The sequence below is a fragment of the Cherax quadricarinatus genome, chromosome 1, assembly GCF_038502225.1.
Source record: "Cherax quadricarinatus isolate ZL_2023a chromosome 1, ASM3850222v1, whole genome shotgun sequence".
NCBI classification, from domain to species: Eukaryota; Metazoa; Arthropoda; class Malacostraca; order Decapoda; family Parastacidae; genus Cherax; species Cherax quadricarinatus.
Window position 1 is genome coordinate 18,094,722 of NC_091292.1, and position 23,523 is coordinate 18,118,244.

Sequence of the window (23,523 nt, forward strand, 5' to 3'; positions counted from 1 at the left end):
TTTTTATTCATACAAAAAATACAAAATTTACTGTTATGCAGACTACTGCATTATTGTAAAAATGGTATATATAGTATCAGTGCACTAGTGAAAGAATATTAGACTCCCCAGTTAATGTGTATTGGATGTGTGGTGTGATTTGCTTACTCCTGTACATTGGTAAAAATCGAACATTTCTGCTACTTTGAGCTCAATTTCAAGGTCGTTTTCATCGTGAAAGAAATAAAAATCATCTCTTTTTTTTTTCTGTAATATGTTTTCCATTTTATCACGAGACCATGAAAATGAGAATACAACGATAAATACTATGTGAAAATACACCTCAAAGTCGGCGTTTTAATCCAAAAAAATGGTCGGTTTTTTTTTTCTCATTATACACTGCATGCTGCAGGATTTTTTTGTGTGGTGCACACTGACCACACAGACCCATTCTCTCTTGTGGGCCTACCAGCTTACTCCTGCTTGATTTGAAGCCGCTAGAATTTACGCATATAAATACGTCCGAAACAGTGGCGCGTAAGACGTATGTATACGACCAAAACAGTCAAGGGTTAAGGATTTAGAAAAGGCATATGATAGTGTGGATAGGGGAGCAATGTGGCAGATGTTGCAAGTATATGGAATAGGTTGTAAGTTACTAAATGCTGTAAAGAGTTTTTAGGAGGATAGTGAGGTTCAGGATAGGGTGTGTAGAAGAGAGGGAGAATACTTCCCGGTAAAAGTAGGTCTTAGACGGGGATGTGCAATGTCACCATTGTTGTTTAATACAGTGGACCCCCGGTTAACGATATTTTTTCACTCCAGAAGTATGTTCAGGTGCCAGTACTAACCGAATTTGTTCCCATAAGAAATATTGTGAAGTAGATTAGTCCATTTCAGACCCCCAAACATACAGGTACAAACGCACTTACATAATTACACTTACATAATTGGTCACATTCGGAGGTAATCGTTATGCGTGGGTCCACTGTATATTTATAGATGGGTTTGTAAAAGAAATAAATGCTAGGGTGTTGGGGAGAGGGGTGGGATTAAATTATGGGGAATCAAATATAAAATGGGAGTTGACAGTTACTTTTTGCTGATGATACTGTGCTTATGGAAGATTCTAAAGAAAAGCTGCAAAGGTTAGTGGACGAGATTGGGAGGGTGTGTAAAGGTAGAAAGTTGAAAGTGAACATAGATTAGAGTAAGGTGATGAGGGTATCAAATGATTTAGATAAAGAAAAATTGGATATCACATTGGGGAGAAGGAGTATGGAAGAAGTGAATGTTTTCAGATATGTACAGTGGACCCCCGGTTAACGATATTTTTTCACTCCAGAAGTATGTTCAGGTGCCAGTACTGACCGAATTTGTTCCCATAAGGAATATTGTGAAGTAGATTAGTCCATTTCAGACCCCCAAACATACACGTACAAACGCACTTACATAATTACACTTACATAATTGGTCGCATTCGGAGGTAATCGTTATGCGGGGGTCCACTGTATTTGGGAGTTGACGTGTCAGCGGATGGGTTTATGAAGGATGAGGTTAACCATAGAATTGATGAATTAAGAAAGGTGAATGGTGCGTTGAGGTGTATGTGGAGACAAAAAAAAACATTATGGAGGCAAAGAAGGGAATGTATGAAAGTATAGTAGTACCAACTCTCTTGATTGGGTGTGAAGCTTGGGTTGTAAATGCTGCAGCGAGGAGGCGGTTGGAGGCAGTGGAGATGTCCTTTCTATTGGAAATGTGCGGTGTCAATATTATGCAGAAAATTCGGAGTGTGGAAATTAGGAGAAGTTGTGGAGTTAATATAAGTATTAGTCAGAGAGCTGAAGAGTTGTTGAGGTGGTTTGGTCATTTATAGAGAATGGATCAAAGTAGAATGACATGGAGAGCATATAAATCTATAGGGGAATGAAGGCGGGGTAGGGCTCATCCTCGAAAAGGTTGGAGGGATGGGTTAAAGGTGGTTTTGTGGGCGAGGGGCTTGGACTTCCAGCAAGCGTGCATGAGCGTGTTAGATAGGAGTGAATGGAGACAAATGGTGTTTGGGACCTGACGAGCTGTTGGAGTGTGAGCAGGGTAATATTTAGTGAAGGGATTCAGGGAAACCAGCTATTTTTATATAGCCGGACTTGACTGCTGGAAATGGGAAGTACGTACAATGCCTGCACTTTAAAGGAGGGGTTTGAGATATTATCAGTTTGGAGGGATGTTATATGTCTTTCTATATGCTTCTAAACTGTTGTATCTGGACTCCTCTGTAAAAACAGGGATTATGCACGAGTGAGTTGAACGTGTTGAATGATGATGAAAGTATTTTCTTTTTAGGGATTTTTTCTTTTCGGGTCACCCTGCTTCGGTGGGAGACGGCCGACTTGTTGGAATAAAATAAGGTGTTAGCGATTTGTTCAGGGTTAGTGATTTGTTCAGGGTTAGTGATTTGTTCAGTATGTACATGAAAGAAGGAAGGGTACCTAAGGATTAGCAGAGAGCATGCATAGTTCCCTTCTACAGTAGGGCCCCACTTATATGGCAGGTTAGGTTCCAGGCTATTGCTGGAAAGCAGAACTCCATTTTTTCCACTTATAAGTGCATGTAAATGCCAGATAACAAGTGGAACCCTGAGTTTTAGCAGTAATCCTTTCCAGAAGCTAGGCCTAAAGTCGAAATGGCATAAAGCGAAGCCATATTTCTCATAAGAAATAATGTAAATCCAGTTAATCTGTTCCACCCAAAAATATTAAAAAAAAAATAATTTTTTAACCCATAAACGGTCCACGCAGATATACGTTCACACGCGTAGTGCTCCAAAAGTAGATTATGTTTTTTTACGTATTCTCAAATATAACAAAAAGAAAAAGTAGATCGAAGTTTTTTTACAGGTTTTCAAATGTAAAAAAAAAGAAAAATTACTTTTACATACTATCAAATGTTGAAAAAACGTATATATAAGTTTGGACTGTTTACGGGTTAAAGAATAAATACTATAGTTTTACATACAGAAAACAATGAGAAATAAATATAAAGCACTAATTTTAATGGATAAATGAGCAGTTAAATTATGTTGTCATATGAGAGAGGCAAGAGAGTTTTTGGATGTAGGACAAGATAGTCCTTCAATATGATGCTAATATCAACTCTACGGCTTATTTATCTATCAAAGTTCATCTAATATGACATAATAAACAGTATTAATAACATAGAAACATGATATACACTCTACAATGAATAAAATTCGTCATTACGTATGTCATGACTTGTGTTCGTGTTGCTGTTGGGTGTATAAGGGCCACTGAGAGCATAAGCATAAGAGGCAACAGAGGAGGCAGTGTTTTCAGTTGCCTTTTAGCTTATGTTAATATTTTCTACATTACATTGGGTTTATGGTCACCTGGAGATTTTTTTTTTTTTTTTTTTTTTTTTTTGTGCGTCACCCATCTCCCGCCAAGGCAGGGTGACCCAAAAGAAAGAAAGAAAAACTTTCATTATCAGTCAACACTTTCACCATCACTCATAATCAATGTCTTTGTAGAGGTAGTCACTCTAAACCCCTATTATCCCAAACCCCTCATTTAACCCTTAACCCGTAAACGGTCCAAACGTATATATACGTTTTTTTAACATTTGAAAGTGTAAAAAAAGTAATTTTTTTTTTCTTACATTTGAAAACATGTAAAAAAAACTTTGATCTACTTTTTTTTTTTTTTTTTTTTTTTTTTTTTTTTTTTTTTTTTTTTTTTTTTTTTTGTTATACAGTGGACCCCTGGTTCGCGATGCCATCGGTATCCGATAAATCCGGTATTCGATGCATTGTATCGCAAAAATTTTGCCTTGGTTCCCGTTACAAAACCCGGTATACACGATTCGTCCGAGACGTGTCCACGTGTGGCCTGAACGGCCCTGTGTGTGCCAGTGTTTACAAGCCAGTCAGTGTGCTCGCATCTAAGGATACATTTGGTACATTCCATATTATCACAGTGTTTTTGGTGCTTGTTTCTGCAAAATAAAACATCATGGGCTCCAAGAAAGCTTCTAGTGCCAACCCTTCGAGACCAAGGGTGCTTATGACTATTGAAATGAAGAAAGAGATAATTGCAAAGTACGAAAGTGGAGTGCGTGTGTCGGAGCTGGCCAAATTGTATAAAAACCCCAATCAACCATCTCTACTTTAGTGACCAGGAAAACGGCAATCAAGGAAGCTGTTGTTGCAAAAGGTGCAACTGTGATTACGAAACAGCGACCGCAAGTGTTAGAAAATGTTGACTGTTATTGGTGTGGATAAATGAAAAACAGATAGCATCTCTCAAGCAATCATTTGTGAAAAGGCTAGGCAGTTGCATGACAATTTGGTAAAGAAATTGCCTGCAACTAGTGGTGATGTGAGTGAATTTAAGGCCAGCAAAGGTTGGTTTGAAAGATTTAAGAATCGTAGTGGCATACATAGTGTGATTAGGCATGGTGAGGCTGCCAGTTCGGACCAAAACGCAGCTGAAAAATATGTGAAGGAATTCAAGGATTACATAGACAGTGAAAACTTGAAACCTGAACAAGTGTTTAATTGTTACGAAACAAGCCTGTTTTGGAAGAAATTGCCAAGCAGGACCTACATTACTCAGGAGGAAAAGGCACTCCCAGGACATAAGCCTATGAAAGACAGGCTTACTCTTCTGATGTGTGCTAATGCTAGTGGTGATTGCAAAGTGAAGCCTTTATTGGTGTATCACTCTGAAACTCCCAGAGCATTCAGGCAAAAGAATATTCTCAAGGCTAATTTGTGTGCTGTGGAGGGCAAACACTAAGGCATGGGTCACTAGGGACTTTTTCTACGACTGGTTACACCATGCATTTGCCCCCAATGTGAAAAATTACCTAATTGAAAAGAAATTAGACATTAAGTGCCTCCTGGTATTAGACAATGCCCCTGGTCATCCTACAGACTTGGCAGAGCGACTTTCTGGGGACATGAGCTTCATTAAGGTGAAGTTTTTGCCTCCTAATACCACTCCTCTCCTGCAGCCCATGGACCAGCAGGCCATTTCCAGCTTCAAGAAACTGTACACAAAAGCTATGTTTGAAAGGTGCTTTGTAGTGACCACAGACACACTATTGACTCTAAAGGAATTTTGGAAGGATCACTTTAATATCCTCAGTTGTGTAAACCTTATAGGTAAGGCTTGGGAGGGAGTGACTAAGAGGACCTTGAACACTGCCTGGAAAAAACTGTGGCCAGAATGTGTAGACAAAAGGGATTTCGAAGGGTTTGAGGCTAACCCTGGGAATCCTATGCCAGTTGAGAAATCCATTGTGGGATTGGGGAAGTCCTTGGGGTTGGAGGTTAGTGGGGAGGATGTAGAAGAGTTGGTGGAGGAGGACAGTGACGAACTAACCACTGATGAGCTGCTAGATCATCTTCAACAGCAAGAGGCCAGACCTGAGGAAACTGCTTCAGAGGAGGGGATGAAGAAATTGAAGTTGCCTACTTCAAAGATTAGGGAAATGTGTGCAAAGTGGCTTGAAGTGCAAAGCTTTTTTGATGAAAATCACCCTCACACAGCTACTGCAAGCCGTGTTGGCAATCTGTACAATGACACTGTTGTGAAGCACTTTAGGAAAGTCATACAAGAACGAGAGGTACAGGCCTCTATGGACAGATATGTTGTGCGACAGAAGTCCAGTGACTATAAAGCTGGTCCTAGTGGCATTAAAAGAAGGGAAGTAACCCCGGAAAAGGACTTGCTACCTCAAGTCCTAATGGAAGGGGATTCCCCTTCTAAACAATAGGTTCGACACTCTCCCCTCCTCCCATCCCATCAATCATCACCAGATTTTCATTAAAGGTAAGTGTCATGTATTCTATTGTTAGTAGAGTACATACTACAAACTGTGCATGTCTTCAGTTTGTGTGCATTAACCCTTTGACTGTCGCAACCCTCAATCCTGAGGCGTCTCCTGGTGTTGCAAAATTTAAAAAAAAAAAAAAAAAAAAAATTCTTGTGAAATGATAAAGAATCTTTTCAACTACCCAATAAAGTGGTCAGAACTTTGCAATTTGGCCAATTTCACGAAAATTAAAAAATATGAGTATTTCAAAATAAGGTCCGGAATGAACAATGTAGACATTCCTGGCTCTAAAATAACATTTTCTTTGTTCATCAGTCATGCCTCCAGGCCCCTCTGATATTACTCTTGCTTTCTACTGTTATGCAGACTACTGCAGTACTGTAATAATTGTATAAATAACATCATCCCATTCATGTTAGAATGGCTAGTTGGACATTTATTGGACACTGACATCATTTGTTTACTTTTGAAGATCGTCAAAAATCAAACATTTCCCCTACTTTGAGCTCCATTTCCAGGTTGTTTTTATAGTAAAATCAATCAAAATCACTTCTATTTCTATAATATGTTTTCCATTCTATTGAATGAGACCAAGAAAACGAGAATACAACCATAAATACTATATGAAAATAGACCACAAATTTGGCATTTTAATTAAAAAAATGGTCGGAGTTTTTTTTTTTTTTTGCTCATTATGCACTGCGTGCTGCAGGATTTTTTTTATATGGTGCACACTGACCACGCAGACCCATTCTCTCACATGTGGGCCTACCAACTTTCTCCTGCTTGATTTGAAGCCGCTAGAATTTATTAGCATATATACGTCAAACACTGTACCTTGTAAGACGTATATATACGACCGCGACAGTCAAAGAGTTAAACTAATATTTCATGTGGTAAAAGTTTTTTTTTTTCATACTTTTTGGTGTCTTTCACGGATTAATTTGATTTCCATTATTTCTTATGGGGAAATTTGATTCACTTTCCGATAATTTTGGTTTACGATGAGCTCTCAGGAACGGATTAATAGCGCAAACCGGGGGTCCACTGTATTTGAAAATATGTAAAAAAAACGTAGATCTACTTTTGGAGTACTACGCATATGAACGTAGATCTGCTTGGACTGTTTACGGGTTGAACTGTCCAAATGTAGATCTACGTTCACTCGCATAGAGCTCCGAATATTTTGAATTTTTTTTTTTTTTTAAATGAAGAGCTCATTTTTCTACATGTTATAGGATTAACAAAAAAAATTTTAGTATCAGTACTTACCGAGATATAAGCCTGTGAAGTTGGCACTGGATGCTTGCTTGACCGCTACATTGACTCCTACCACTTGCAGAAGTGTTGCCGTTATACCTTTTTTTCTCATTTTTATTTTAATTTATATACAGTACTTTTTATGTTCTGATAACTACAATTTAAATTAATTCTTGTGATTTAATAGACAATCTTTGTTCTGACACTAATATTATATACTGAAATAGTACTCAGGTAGTCACAATCACACCGACAGGTGAACATTTTCACCTGCCTGGGTCATTTGCTATTGTCTAGAAATGTATACAAAGTATTTATAGGTCTCAGCAATGTTTAAGACATGCTGGAGTATACCTTGAAGCATGATGTTATGACAAGTGTCAGTAAACTGCTGACAGGCAGTGACACTTGATGAATGTGCACTCAGGGAACCCTCGCTTTATTTGTTTTCACTGTTACATGCAACCATGTTTGTCTATCTGTCTATCTCTGTCTAGCTCTGCTTATCTGTCTTTGTCTGCCTGTGTGTGCCTTGAGTAGACTGTATGAAACTCCTTGAAGAATGGTGTTACGACAAGTGTCAGTAAACTGCTGACAACCCAGTGACATGTGATAAATGCGCACTGCTCCAGGGAACCCTAGTTTTATTTGCTTTCACTGTTACACACAAACATGTCTGTCTATCTGTGTATCTCTGTCTTGCTCTGCTTATCTTTGTCTGCCTGTGTGTGTGTTTCTGTCTGCTTGTCTCTGTCTGCTTGTCTCTGTCTTATGGAGCAGTTCGCAAAACTGTTGGTTTATGAGCCGCTCCCTGATTCCTGAGCAAGTAAAAATGCATATTGCATCATGGTTATATCTTATATCTACAAGCACAGTATAGCCTGGAATTTTTGGGTTATATGCATAAAAGCTGTACTTATGTGTACATGCGAGAAAGAGACAGACAGAGATATAGACATAGAGCCAAAGCCAGCCAGCCAGCCAGCCGGCTGAATACACAAGAACATAAGAAGGAAGGAACACTGCAGCAGACCTACTGGCTCATGCAAGGCAGGTCCATGTCACCCTGTAGCTTAGACCAATGACCCACCTAGTCAGGTCACATCCACTAAAGGAAGGAGCACAGCATCAGACCTAGTAGCACAAGCTAGTCAGGTCCAACTCTCTCTCACACACACCCACTCATGTATTTATCTAACCTATTTTTACTTTCCTCTTAAAAGGGGAATGTTAATGCGACATGATATCAGTGAATCCCTGGTGTTTGCCACACTATTTGCTGTAGCTGGTGCTCAATTGAAGTGGTGCTCCTACAAGGTACTAAGTGGTTCCAGATTTTTTTTAATACTGTGCACACCAAGTGTTAAGACCCATTCTCTCGTGTCTAGGCGACTCAGGCCTATCGCCCAATTTTGAAGGAATGAAAAATTAAACGTTGATTTACGTTCAGAGCGCTATGCGAGTCTAGCTAACTGGTTTCCCTGAATCCCTTCACAAAATATTAACCTGCTGACACTCCAACAGCTCATCAAGTCCCAAAAACCATTCATCTCCCTTCATTTATTTCATTTATTTCTATAATATGCAGTATGTTGAGACAGCTTTATCCATGGGGACAAAAGGGGGAATGTACCAGAGTTTAGTAGTACTAGCACTGTTTAAGTGTAAAGCATAGATTTTGAATCTTGCAGTGAGGAGAAGGCTAGAGGCAGTGAAGATGCAATATTTGAGGGCAATGTGTAGTGTGAATATTATACTGAGAATTTGGAGTTTGGAGATTAGATGTGGAATTACCAAAACTATTATCCAGAGGGCTGAGGAGGGGTTGTTGATATGGTTTGGACATTTAGAGAATTCAGAAAAAATAGGATGAGTATGAGGGCATATATATATATATATATATATATATATCAGGGGTGGAGGGAAGAAAAGATTGGAGGTAAGGGTTTTTCGTCCTAGGGGCTTGGACATCCAACAGGCTTGTATGTGTTGGATAAGAGTAAATGGAGACAGGTGGTTTTATGATTTGACTTGCTGTTGGAGTGTGAACAAGCTAATGTTTATGAAGGTATTCAGGAAAACTGGTTAGCCAAGTTTGAGTTCTGGAGGTAGGGAGTACAGTGCCTGCACTCTCCGGGAGAGATGGGGATGCTGTGGTTTGGAGGGTCATCTGAACTGTGATGTTGGTACTCTTCTGGCAAGACAGTGAATGAATGAGTGACAGTGAAAGTATTTTTTTTCTTTGTCAGGTAACCCTGCCTTGGTGGGAGATGGCAGGAGTGTAAAAAAATGCAATACGTTTATTTGGAATATATGTCAGTACTGTTCCTGATAGCTGTGCATTGAAATATTTCAGTTGAGGAAATAGAAATAGAGAAAATGAATATTATGCCTGAACGAGCAATGATAGATGTCGTGGATGACTCTATGCAAGACTCTACTCTCAACACTACAGCCCCCACCAGTCCTACTTCTGATCAAGAAGGTTAGTCTGATTAACTACTGTTACTTAATAGTAAATCTGAAATTATGAGGCACTCCATAAAAAAATTATCATTGACATTATTTCTACTTCAGTTCATGTACGTATTAGCTTGTTTACCAGCATTCATGTCACTACATTATATGCTCATTTAAAACATATCCTGCCTTTTAAATTTTTGATGGGTAGAAAAGCAATATATATACCAAGTTGATAATTATTTTTGGCGATTGTTTTTTCTACATCAGTCTGGTGGAATTCATGATTAGTTCATACTGAGAATTTCTAGTGTTATTTAAGATGGGAAACTAAGAAAAGAAAATGGATCATATTGTAAGAGATTTAAAATTGTAGTGAATCTTGGGTAAGTTAATCTGTTTAGATTTTAATAACACAAATTTGAATTTCATAGTGGTAAAAATTGCATAAAGACTTACTTTAGTATATATTATGATCTACAGTTATTACTATAAAATGTAACTAGTAAAGAGACTGTAGTTTTATTACAATATAAAATTCAGTAGTTATTTGATGGCTCTATTTCTCTAAACTTGAATTTACACATGCATGTGTGCACATGCACAAGAAGCATGAAAATGTGTATGCTCGCACACCACACGCACACGTACGTGGGCACCTACTGTCCTCCGTGTTTATTTTAGTCAGAATTACTTTTTCTTTGTCTTCGCATCCCTAATGTTTTTTGTTTTTTTTTCCAACAAACCGGCCATATCCCACTGAGGCATATATATACATATGTGTACAATGTTTATATTCATTTAGTATTATAGTTCAAGTTTAGTTTGCCAGAAATACTCTGCATCAACAGGCTTTGCATATGTACTACTAGTATAATGGATGAAGAACATATGGCAAGACCTGCTGACAAAGATGAGAAGAAACATCGTATAAGAACAAGCCTTTATTGTAGACCTTTAACTTGGAAAAAACTTTTAACAAATAAGTCAACAGAATACTAAAGTGTGAGTCATTTTGTCCCATCACAGCAAGAGAAAGAGGGTAAATAGGAGAATTAGTTGTAGGATGGGTGACAAGGTGAAGAACTGAAATAATTGGGCATAGGATCCTGTAAGTCCTGCACTGGGATGTTCTGAATATCAGTTTGAGAGCCCCTTATGTCAAATCTGGATCTCTGCTGTCAGGAACAGTATCACTACTACTAGTTTTGGATTTGTGTGATGTTTCAGTCTATATTATGAAACTGTTTATTGTTTTGTTTTGTGTTCCTGTGTGAATGGCTCTACTTGCTTGGGTAAATTTTAGTGTGGGGGGTGGTTAGTATACATACAAGTGTGTAATTGTTATGTAGTGCTGAACAACTTTATAACAAGCATTCTAAATTGTTAATACTTCCTTTTCCTCACTTGCCCCTCTGTAGTAGGATGTACATGCTTGTATTTTGGTGCTAATATGGCTGATTTGATTAAGCTTATCTCCAACATAAATAACCCACAGTTAGGAAACTGAAGCTTGTGATGATATTTTGGTCTGATCTGGACCATTAGCAAGTCGCACTGAAGGTAGAAGGGAAGGAGGCCAGAAACATTGTCACAAGTTTATCTCCTAAGTGTGGGTTATTTGTGTATTCCAGCCAAGGTATTGTGACTTTTTATTCCATATACCCAGGAAGTTGTCTACAACATAGGCTTGTCCTTAGTTCTTATTTAAATAATGGCTGACATTTGATAAGTTAACCTGTACCCGGTAACTAATTTTTTTTTTTTTTTTTTTTTTTTTTTTTTTTTTTTTACATATAGCTAAAGACTCTTTACAGTAGGTTTTTCACATGCTGAAGGAAGCAATTTAACCAAGTGTTTTTAATGCTAAGAGCAGTTTTCATAACATTATTTTAAAGCCTGGCCCTAAGCTTTTGTTCCTTCCCCATTCTCTCCTTGTATTTTTTTTTCCATCGTCCCCCATTTTTTTTTTTTATATAATTATATAATTATTATTTCTCTCATTCTCTCTATTCTTACCTCTCTCCTCTTTCCTTTTCCTCTCTTCTATCTCTTTTCTCTCTTCCCTTCCCTCTTTTCTTTTTTCTTCTCTTTCCTTCTGTCCTTTCTCTTTCTCCTCCCTTCTTTTTCCTCTTTCTCCTCTCTGGATTTTTGTATATGTACACAGATTTTTACAAGGTTAGGTTAAAGGTTCCTAATTTTATTTACAAGCTAAGAGCTGTTACCTACATCAGCTCATTTTAAAGCCTTTTTGTTGTTATGAGATGTACAGATAGGAAACAGGATGAAGTTGGAGCCATCTGTGGACCAGCAATTTCATTTGGTCAACTGACTTTATTTCTCTGCCTCATTCACTCCCCTTCCTTGTTCCCCCTCCTTTCCTTGCTCCCCTCCCTCCCTTGCTCCCCCTCCCCCTCTCTGTTTATGTATATATGTATATAGTATATATATAGTATATATATTTTTATAACGGGGTATTACCCATCCCTCCTTCCCATAATTTCATGACGGGATATCTTTTAGAAGATTTTCTATCATTAGATCACAGCGTTTATTTATACAATACACTGGATTGTATCACTGATTTTGATTATGTACTGTTGCTTATTTTAATTTAAGTGTGTGCTGTTAATGGTAATTTGATTAAAGTTTTGGGGGTTTGGTATTAAAGGTATTAAATTTTACTCATGAATTTAGTTGCATGTCACTCATAATGCTTTTTTGTAATATTTAAAGTCTTAACAAATATTGTATATAATACATTTTTAAGCAAATTTCTGCACAAGGGAGTGTGCTTGGTGGAGGAATAAAATGGCTTGATGATGATAGCATATAATTGGTACACACAGCATCCAGTGCTACGGTGCTGAAGGTGGAAACAAAACAGGCGCCAAGAGCAAGCAAAGCACAATCTGTCGTCCTGAGCGATGGTCAGTAGGGTTTCAAGTTTCTCTGCTAATAAGTAGTGTGTGGGATGCGCCCATTAAGGCTGATTGATGATGGTGAAACTTGGAAGGATATATCGTCCATAACACCTACCAGAACTCTTAAACTGCCACATAATCTTCACCTAGATTAATTTAACCTAGTCAGTGTTTAGAGAAATGTTTCAAATGAGATTTTATTTTAAATAGTAGAGATTTTTCATTTAGAAAGTATTCAGATCTCTTCTATGTATAAAAAAATTAAAATAAAAATAATCCAGGAATTATCTGTTTATATATATTTGATGGTGGTTTAAGAATTCATAACAAAATCTTTGAAGGCAGACATCTTATTGGATGACTCCCCCAAGGTCACCATCGTGTAAAACTCATCTGTACGTTCCTGCTCTGTAGTCAAAATTCTGTATGGCTGCTTCTGTTCTCGTCTCTAAATTTATCCCCCAGATCATAGCTTTGGCTCGCAAGTCCGTGACTGACACCTGGTACTTGTCTTAAGCATGATGGTTAACTTGAAGGTTCTTGTAATGTCCATAGGATATTTTTTTATAAGAAATTTCTCTTCGTAGCTTGTTAGAAATTTAGTTTTATACTAATTCTGATGCAGCTTGTAACCTAAACCTAACTGAAGCATATTTTATTATATAAATATAGCTTAGCATTCACTTGTAACAATGTATTTTTTGTGAATAAATTTTGGAATGTATTCCATTATTACTTGTTTAGTGTAACAGGTTGTTAGATATATTTTACACATGTACATACAATACTGATTATATGTTTTGAAATTAAAATGTCTTAAGCACTTTGTTACCTCAAGAATTGTTTGCCATTTTTCTAGAAACAAAAATATTACAGTAATTTTTAATCCCTTTTATTCAGTGCCTAAAAGTTGTCATGTGATGCATTCCTTTTGTAGATAATTGTAGAGTTCCCCCTCCCCAATGACTTTATATCATATGATAGATGGAGAAGGGGTTGTTCGCCAAAAGCCAAGTCTTCCCCCTAAACCCAACATTCCGAAGAAGCCCGCCATGGGCCCAGGGGTACCTGTCGGCCCCCCTCAGAGGGTCCAGGCAACTATGAAAACACTGCCAGTGAGAGGTAACCTGTAGGACTGAGTGCAGGGACCACATTAAACCACCTTATCTGATACTACTACTGTATTCATGTGCCATATATACACACACAATTTGTTACTGAAAGTTACTGTCCAGTTTGATTTATATGGGACCTTTATGAATATTACTGCATAATGTGAAGTTAATAGTAGTTAGTATTGGACATGGGTAGTACCCTGCACTGGTACCTCTTAGTGTGAAGGAGTGTGGTTATAATCTCTTCTACTGTGAATCATTTGTTGTCAACTGGGAACTGATGACAAATAACTAATTTTATTTGACTGTTACTGATGCTTGAAATATTCATTATCACTAAACTTTTACTTTCTGCTAATGATCCTTGCTTTAAGTGTATCTTAACATGGATGGTAAATGTAGGCTCTGTACTTGTAACTCAGAATAGTTTTCATGAGGTTTGTTTCTCTCACCTTCAAGGTTAGTTAAGGCCAGTGTCTGTAAGGTATGCTGATATTGAGAGCCTGACTGGTATTGTGTGATAATATCCCTCCCCCAGATGGCTTCCCTGTAGAAGACCCGCAGCCCTCCTTGCAAACAGAGGGTGGAGTCTGGTATCAGGGGGAGATGACATCTTCCCCTGGTTCAGATGCCTTGTCTTGCTCTCCCACTGTCCCGGCAGGTGAGGGCCTGTCTACTTCCCGCACCAACTCCCTCACCCGTGGAATTCAGAAGATGCTGAAGGCAGCATCACGGTCCAGTAAGACCACATCCATGTGTACCCCCAGCTGAGCATTTACTTACATAAGAAATTCTATCACAGTTTTGGCTGAGGTTGCACAGGACAGCCAGGATAATTAATCCAAATGATTTTCTTAAAAAAGAATCACTTAATAAAGTCCAAATTACAAACCTGTGGCCAGAGCAGTGTTAGACATGCCTGCGTGTGCCTAATTAGTGATAACCAAAGTGATAGCCTGGTGCTCGTAGTGGACAGGTGGGGTACAGCTTATGGTTCATCTGAAGTCAGAATCTCGTAGTATAACAATCTTTTAAATGGATGTGGGAAGACAATCTTTTTTAACTGGTGTGGGACTTAATTTTATATCCTTCCTGTTTTTCGTTATTTAAAATTCATGATACCCCTTTGGGTTTAGCGCTTAATTTGATATTTTTATTTTTATTCGTGATAAAAATATTTGCTTTTTCTTTAATATATGCTTAGAAATTTCTTTAAATAGAGTCAGATGCTATTTGGAAATAGAGCTAATATGGTTTTAGTGGTCATTAATGCCTTGATATTGAATTGCAGGATTAATTTTATTGTCTATACTTTTCTTGAGTCACATTCAAAGCATTTGAATATGTTATTTACTTGACAAGTCTTCTGATTCAGAGGTTGCCAGAAGGTGCATTAAGGTACTGGAATTTGTGTTAACTCCCAACTTGGTTTTTCTTCACATAGTTTCTTAATAGAAAAATTTCTGTCGAAGGAATTTGCAGCAACTTTTTTGTAGCATAACAGGAGATGTTTTGATGGTGCTTGTGATTTGCATTTTAACTCCCTGTAATGCTAACATTTTAAAGGGTATGGAATGTATTAACCATTTAATTTCATACTACCAGAGCTCTTTTTACATTGTATATAATGCATTATATAATTACAGCTTTCAAGACATTTAAGGTACTTTTAATTGGAATATGATAATTTTTATAAAACGGTTGATAAATATGAAATGTAATGTTTATTTTCATCATTTTTTATGCTCTTATTTGTGGGAGTACAACATGTCTGCAATATATGTATTGACATTGGTAAGAATTGTGATGATTCCACAAACAAGTTTTTTGTCTTGCAGGATTTGTAGGTGATGGTATTGTATTTGTATGTGTCCCATGTGCATGATCAAGATTTGTGTATGTGCATGATTGGCTTTGTTAAAGTTTGAATTCTGTATAGTACAGTAGTTTGAAATCTTAAGGAATACTTTGAGTTCATGACATAGCATGTGACTTTTTTTTTTTATATGTATTTCTTTAATGAGCATGAGTATTTGTTTCAGTTCATTAACCCTCTGTATTGATAATTTTGTGTAGTCTAGTGTGCTAACTGAAGTCTGTACTGCTCCTTGTATTAGCAGAAGATGATGGAGTGAAGGCACGGGAGCCAAGTCCCACACTGGAGCGTTCTAAGTCTGCATTTTATAAGAATGAAGGTACTTGTATCTAGGATTAAATTACTTAGTTTCTGTATAGTAAATATTCACACTATTTGTTTTTTATATATTTTAGTTTTTAAAATGAGTTACTTCATATTAAGACTTAATTGAGTTTATATTATTGCCACCATGTAAAGCTTTTTTGGAGACAACTGCAGAAATGCCTGTAGAATTTTTTCTGTGAATAATACAATATAATTTTCTTATAATTAGTACAAATGGTGGTGTTTCTCTGAGTTATTATGCAAGTAGTTAATTTTTCTTTTAGTGAATTTTCTTTCTTAGTCACATAGTATAAATCTTACTAACATATTTCATATAGTTATATACTGTTTCAGCTGATTTTTAAATTTAGTGCCTTTATTCTAGGTACAAAAATTCTTTTAGCAGTGTCTTTGCATTTATTGCTTTCAATACAATCTGTGCACCTTGGCTTATGAATGTAGTATTGTGTTCAGATTCTAACTCAGATTTGGCCTCCATGTTTGCATATTCAGTGATCTGTATTCACTTAGTGTTTTGATTTGCAACCTGCATGGCATTGAACTAACCAAAAAATGCATGTTGTTTTTGTGGCCTGGTTGATCAGTGGCAACTGAGAAGCGGTCAGCCCTTCAGCGCCGCTCCTTGTCTCTGTCACGTAAAGGTAAGGGCCAGCACCATTACCAGTCCATATATATTGGCAATTTGTTTTACTTGAACTGTTCGCAGAGGACATTATATCTGTTGAGCTGTTTACAGAGTACATTATATCTTATGGATTGGAATGCCAATATTTTTCACATATACTTGAAAGTTCTCTTCTTATACTCATCACTAAGCTTTCACCATACAGTAGTAAATTTTTCCTATAAATGAAAAAAATGCCAAATCAGTCTTGTCCCCTCTTTGCTGGTTAGTTTCATTTGAAGTTCAAGCAGATGTGAAAAATCTTAATACTTCAGTTGACTAAAGAGTACGAGTAATGCATCTTCATAGTTGCTGTTCTTTATGCCATTTTTATTTTTCTGCACGTGTGCTAATTTGTGTTTATACAGTAGCTACCAGTTTCTTTCAGATTATTGTTCTCTGTACCAACAAATAGTTGCCATATATTTTGTGATAATTAATATACAGAATTCATTAATGAATTTCTTAAAGGATTAATTTCCTTTGATGTCATATTTGCATTAGGAAACCTGTTATAGCAGGAAGTCATAATTAGGGTTCAGTGTAGATATACATAAGTACAACTGAAATTTTAGAGGGGTTTAATAATGATAATGTGATTTGTTTGTCACTTGTATAACAAATGGTACCTTCCCTTCATTACTCCACTTTCCCCTTTAGTTTAATGTTGAATTTGATAAACTAAATTATAGATAAAAATTAAACATAGCACTAATTGTGAAATAGGGACTAATTAATGTAATATATAAGAATGTGTAAGTGATCTGGCTGCCATAATATTGAGCCTGCACAAGTTAATAGAATAGTAGGAAACTAGCAGGAAAAAGTTCAGACCACTACATACATAGGAAGAAAAAATGACATAACTTTACAAAATTATCTCTAATTATGAGTAGGTATGTCTTATTAGTGTGTGTGTGTGTGTGTGTGTGTGTGTACTCACCTCACCTAGTTGAGGTTGCGGGGGTCGAGTCCGAGCTCCTGGCCCCGCCTCTTCACTGATCGCTACTAGGTCACTCTCCCTGAGCCGTGAGCTTTATCATACCTCTGCTTAAAGCTATGTATGGATCCTGCCTCCACTACATCGCTTCCCAAACTATTCCACTTACTGACTACTCTGTGGCTGAAGAAATACTTCCTAACATCCCTGTGATTCATCTGTGTCTTCAACTTCCAACTGTGTCCCCTTGTTACTGTGTCCAATCTCTGGAACATCCTGTCTTTGTCCACCTTGTCAATTCCTCTCAGTATTTTGTATGTCGTTATCATGTCCCCCCTATCTCTCCTGTCCTCCAGTGTCGTCAGGTTGATTTCCCTTAACCTCTCCTCGTAGGACATACCTCTTAGCTCTGGGACTAGTCTTGTTGCAAACCTTTGCACTTTCTCTTTTTTCTTTACGTGCTTGGCTAGGTGTGGGTTCCAAACTGGTGCCGCATACTCCAATATGGGCCTAACGTACACGGTGTACAGGGTCCTGAATGATTCCTTATTAAGATGTCGGAATGCTGTTCTGAGGTTTGCTAGGCGCCCATATGCTGCAGCAGTTATTTGGTTGATGTGCGCTTCAGGAGATGTGCCTGGTGTTATACTCACCCCAAGATCTTTTTCCTTGAGTGAGGTTTGTCGTCTCTGGCCCCCTAGACTGTACTCCGTCTGCGGTCTTCTTTGCCCTTCCCCAATCTTCATGACTTTGCACTTGGTGGGATTGAACTCCAGGAGCCAATTGCTGGACCAGGTCTGCAGCCTGTCCAGATCCCTTTGTAGTTCTGCCTGGTCTTCGATCGAGTGAATTCTTCTCATCAACTTCACGTCATCTGCAAACAGGGACACCTCAGAGTCTATTTCTTCCGTCATGTCGTTCACAAATACCAGAAACAGCACTGGTCCTAGGACTGACCCCTGTGGGACCCCGCTGGTCACAGGTGCCCACTCTGACACCTCGCCACGTACCATGACTCGCTGCTGTCTTCCTGACAAGTATTCCTGATCCATTGTAGTGCCTTCCCTGTTATCCCTGCTTGGTCCTCCAGTTTTTGCACCAATCTCTTGTGTGGAACTGTGTCAAACTCCTTCTTGCAGTCCAAGAAAATGCAATCCACCCACCTCTCTCTCTCTTATCTTACTGCTGTCACCATGTCATAGAACTCCAGTAGGTTTGTGACACAGGATTTCCCGTCCCTGAAACCATGTTGGCTGCTGTTGATGAGATCGTTCCTTTCTAGGTGTTCCACCACTCTTCTGATAATCTTCTCCATGATTTTGCATACTATACATGCCAGTGACACTGATCTGTAGTTTAATGCTTCATGTCTGTCTCCTTTTTTAAAGATTGGGACTACATTTGCTGTCTTCCATGCCTCAGGCAATCTCCCTGTTTCGATAGATGTATTGAATATTGTTGTTAGGGGTACACATAGTGCCTCTGCTCCCTCTCTCAATACCCATGGGGAGATGTTATCTGGCCCCATTGCCTTTGAGGTATCTAGCTCACTCAGAAGCCTCTTCACTTCTTCCTCGGTTGTGTGCACTGTGTCCAGCACATGGTGGTGTGCCCCACCTCTCCGTCTTTCTGGAGCCCCTTCTGTCTCCTCTGTGAACACTTCTTTGAATCTTTTGTTGAGTTCCTCACATACTTCACGGTCATTTCTTGTTGTCTCTCCTCCATCCTTCCTTAGCCTGATTACCTGGTCCTTGACTGTTGTTTTCCTCCTGATGTGGCTGTACAACAGTTTCGGGTCAGATTTGGCTTTTGCTGCTATGTCGTTTTCATATTGTCTTTGGGCCTCCCTTCTTATCTGTGCATATTCGTTTCTGGCTCTACGACTGCTCTCCTTATTCTCCTGGGTCCTTTGCCTTCTATATTTCTTCCATTCCCTTGCACACTTGGTTTTTGCCTCCCTGCACCTTTGGGTAAACCATGGGCTCATCCTGGCTTTTTCATTATTCCTGTTACCCTTGGGTACAAACCTCTCCTCAGCCTCCTTGCATTTTGTTGCTACATATTCCATCATCTCATTAACTGGCTTCCCTGCCAGTTCTCTGTCCCACTGAACCCCATTCAGGAAGTTCCTCATTCCTGTATAGTCCCCATTCTTGTAGTTTGGCTTCATTCGTCCTGGCCTTCCTGCTTCTCCCTCCACTTGTAGCTCTACTGTGTATTCGAAGCTTAAAACCACATGGTCACTGGCCCCAAGGGGTCTTTCATATGTGATGTCCTCAATGTCTGCACTACTCAAGGTGAATACTAAGTCCAGCCTTGCTGGTTCATCCTCTCCTCTCTCTCTTGTAGTGTCCCTTACGTGTTGGCACATGAAGTTTTCCAGTACCACCTCCATCATCTTAGCCCTCCATGTATCTTGGCCCCCATGTGGGTCCAAGCTCTCCCAATCGATCTCCTTGTGGTTAAAGTCACCCATGATCAGGAGCTTTGCCCTGCATGCATGAGCTCTTCTGGCCACTCTAGCCAGTGTGTCACCCATCGCTCTATTGCTCTCACCATCGCTCTATTGTGTGTGTGTGTGTGAGTGAATGAGTGAGAATGCCTCAGAGTATTGAAATAAAAAAAAGCTGACTTGAGCCAATTATCTTTGCAACAACTAAGTTGTCACATATACATGTGTGTTAATACCAAAATAGTTAAAAATACAAATGCCAAAATTGTAAGGAGTTCTGAAGCATGTCTGGTGTATCATTATATCAGTTGATGAGATGATGAATGGAGTCAGACTTTTAAGAGTAAAAGGTATCTCTTGTGCGATCTTCTCACCATAGTATTCCTTAACCCTTTCAAGATCGAGAGGCCCTCTCCTAAACTCGTTCTAAGGGTCGAAAATTTTTCGGAAAAAAAAAAAATTATTTTCTTATGAAGTGATAGAGAATCTTTTCCTGATCATAATGACACCAAAAGTATCAAATTTGATGGAAAACTTACAGAATTATGCTCTCGCAAAGTTAGTGGTCTCGATGATGTTTACATATTGGTGATTTCACCCACTTTGAGCCCTATTTTCGGCCAATTCCAGTGCACTAGTTGACAAAAATCATATCTATTTTCCTAGAACTCCATTTTTTCTATTGAAGGAGTACAAGAAACCACCCATTTACTGATTTCAACTATCCAATAAAGTGGTCAGAAATTGGCAATTTTGCCAATTTCACACATTTCAGAAGATGCCAATTTCCAAATAGGGTCCAGAATAAAAAAGACAGACATTCCTGGCACTAAAATAACATTTTCTCTGTTCATTAGTCATGTCCCCAGGCCCCTCATACATCTCTCTTGCTTTCCACTTTGAATTTTTATTCTCTCAAAAGGTAGAAGATTTACTGTTATGCAGACTACTGCATTAGTGTAGAAATGGTATAAATAATATCAGCGCACTTGTGAAAGAATATTAGACTCGCCAGTTGACGTGTATTGGACGCTTGGCATGATTTGTTTACTTTTGAACTTTGGTAAAAGTCGAACATTTCTGCTAATTTGAGCTCAATTTCAAGGTACTTTTCATTATGAAACCAATCAAAATCATCTCAATTTCTGTAATATGTCTTCCATTCTATAAAATGAGACCAGGAAAACTAAAATACAACCATAAATACCAAACGAAAATACAGTGCAAAGTCGCTATTTTAAACCAAAAACAGACGGAGTTTTTTTTCTCATTATGCACTGTGTGCTGCAGGATTTTTTTTTTTATACTGTGCACACTGACCACATAGACCCATTCTTTCATATGTAGGTCTACCAGCTTTCTCACTATATTTGAAGGCACTAGAGTTTAGGCGTACTAGTACGTCAATAACTCTGGTGCGTAAGCCGTACTAGTAAGTCAGAAACCCTGAAAGAGTTAATAGTAGTAGAGAAAATGTTAGCTATATTGCAATATGTATGGTTGTAAATAAGCACTGAAGAAAAAATTCAATCATAAGTTAAAGTTTCATTGCATTTAAATTGTTGGTGACAGCTGTGTGAATATCAAACAATGTATGGTACAAGTATTTAGTTTTTAGACCAAATGTTCACTAGAGCTGATAATTACCATCTAAGCTGTACTGCAAGAGTTGACTTCCTCCAGGTGTATTAAATACTAGACAGTTTTTAAGGTACATTATTTTTACCAGTTACATGCGGGTTAATGTTTCATATTATCTACATCAAAAGTAGATTTTTTAATCATGAAAATGCATAACTTTTCAAATAAAAAAGTTAAAAATAATGAAACGTGTATTAAGTTTTAAGGTGTATTGAACCTTAAGAAAACATTTTCAGAAAGTAAACTACTATACTTTGAAAGTAGTATGTGAAATTGCTGTTTACCCTTATAATATTTAAAAAATGAACAATAGTATGGAGAACATAATAGAGAAGGGTCATCATACTTCACTAAACCAAGATCTTTGATATGCTCCAGATTTTTCCAGGATTGGGCAGTTGTACATCTGACATAGTACTCCTTTCCTTTGAAGTATGGTACAGTACTACTTTCTCAGTGATATTGAAATTACAGTTGATACACAAATAACCCGCACATAAAAGAGAGAAGCTTACGACGACTTTGTAAATGGTCCAAGTCGGACCGAAACGTCGTCGTAAGCTTCTCTCTTTTATGTGCGGGTTATTTGTGTATCGTTCCAGTCATGGTATTGTGCCTTTTTAGTTATTACAGTTGATGTTACACAAAAATATATAAATGGTGAGATTTAATAATAAATGATTGAACAAAAAGCATAGGGTACATAGTAGGGAATCTTATATTTTGCATTTGTGTTATGCAATGTATAAGAATCTAGAGGTTCCAAGCTGTTTTGTCAACTTGATAGCATATGCAAATAATTGATAAGTTTTTTTAGTTTTATTACTAGGGAAAAATAATGAGTTGAACTACTACTCTGTATTAATTAGGACCAGATCCCCCTTGTTACAAGTGGAGATTCCAGTTCAACTTTTTTTTATTTTTACAAGTTTAGGCAAAAAAAAAAAAAAAAAAAAAACTTTTTATAGGTTGAGTCATATTCCATATCTTAATACAAAATTTGGATGGTGAATTTGCATTTTTTTTTTTTTTTTTTTTTTTTTTTTTTTTTTTTTTTTTTTTTTTTTTTTTTTTTTTTTAACTGGCCATCTCCTACCAAGGTGCCCTGACCCCAAAAAAAAAGAAGAAAAGCTTTTGCCTTCACTCACAGTGGTCTTGCCAGAGGCGTGCTGTTACTACAATTCAGATGCCTCTCCAAACTGCTAATATCTCCACCCATTCTTCAAAGTGTAGGCACTGTACTTCCAACCTCCAGGACTCCAGTCCAACTAGCAGGTTTCCCTTAATCCCTTCATAAATGTTACCTTGCTCACACTCCAACAGCATGCCTAGTTATAAAACCATTTGCCTCCACTCCTATCTAACATGCTCACAGAAGTCTGCTGAATGTTCAAACCCATGCATACAAAACTTACTTTACCCCCTCCTTCCAACCTTTCCTATGATAACTCCCTACCCTGCCTTCCCTCCACTATAGATTGATACACCCTCCAAGTAATCCTATTTCCACCCTCTAAATGTTGTCCAACCCACCTCAACAATGTTGAAAATGAAATATTCTTTTTGCTGCTTATGAGAAATTCTATGGATTTAATTTTTTCATCACAGAAATAGATATATCAAAGTAGCATATCTGACTGCAGAAGACAGTTACATTCATTCCACTGCTACTTACATCAAATATTTCAGCCACTGCTCAGTCCAAAGACTCTTTCTTAGTTTTCTGAGGATTTGTGACCTCTCTCTTCTAAACTAAGAAAACAAAACTGTCTGGGAATAAATCTCTTAGCTTGGTTCATTAAGTCAGGATTAAGTAAAGCTAATGAAAACTATTATAATAGAGAAAATTTTTTACAGTTGAACCTGGTAATTTTTTTTTTTTTCCTTGTTTACATGTATCTGAGGTTACTACATTTGTATCATTTCTGGGAATCTAACCCCCTGTGAATTATAAGGTTTGATTGTGCAGAAAAAAAAGAGGGCAAACCCAGTTAAGCCAGTGTTAACATTTTACTAAGGCATCTCA

General features: G+C 37.8%; 1 protein-coding gene across 1 annotated transcript in view; it reads left to right on the forward strand.

Annotated features, from left to right (window-relative positions):
* LOC128687399 (uncharacterized) overlaps positions 1-23,523 on the forward strand; it is a 116,929-nt gene that overhangs the window by 15,438 nt on the left and 77,968 nt on the right. Inside the window, exons 4-9 of the mRNA XM_070100941.1 lie at positions 9,455-9,583; positions 12,408-12,488; positions 13,467-13,604; positions 14,136-14,336; positions 15,715-15,792; positions 16,385-16,441. Of these exons, the coding sequence (XP_069957042.1) occupies positions 9,455-9,583; positions 12,408-12,488; positions 13,467-13,604; positions 14,136-14,336; positions 15,715-15,792; positions 16,385-16,441 (684 nt within the window). The remainder of the gene's footprint in view (positions 1-9,454; positions 9,584-12,407; positions 12,489-13,466; positions 13,605-14,135; positions 14,337-15,714; positions 15,793-16,384; positions 16,442-23,523) is intronic.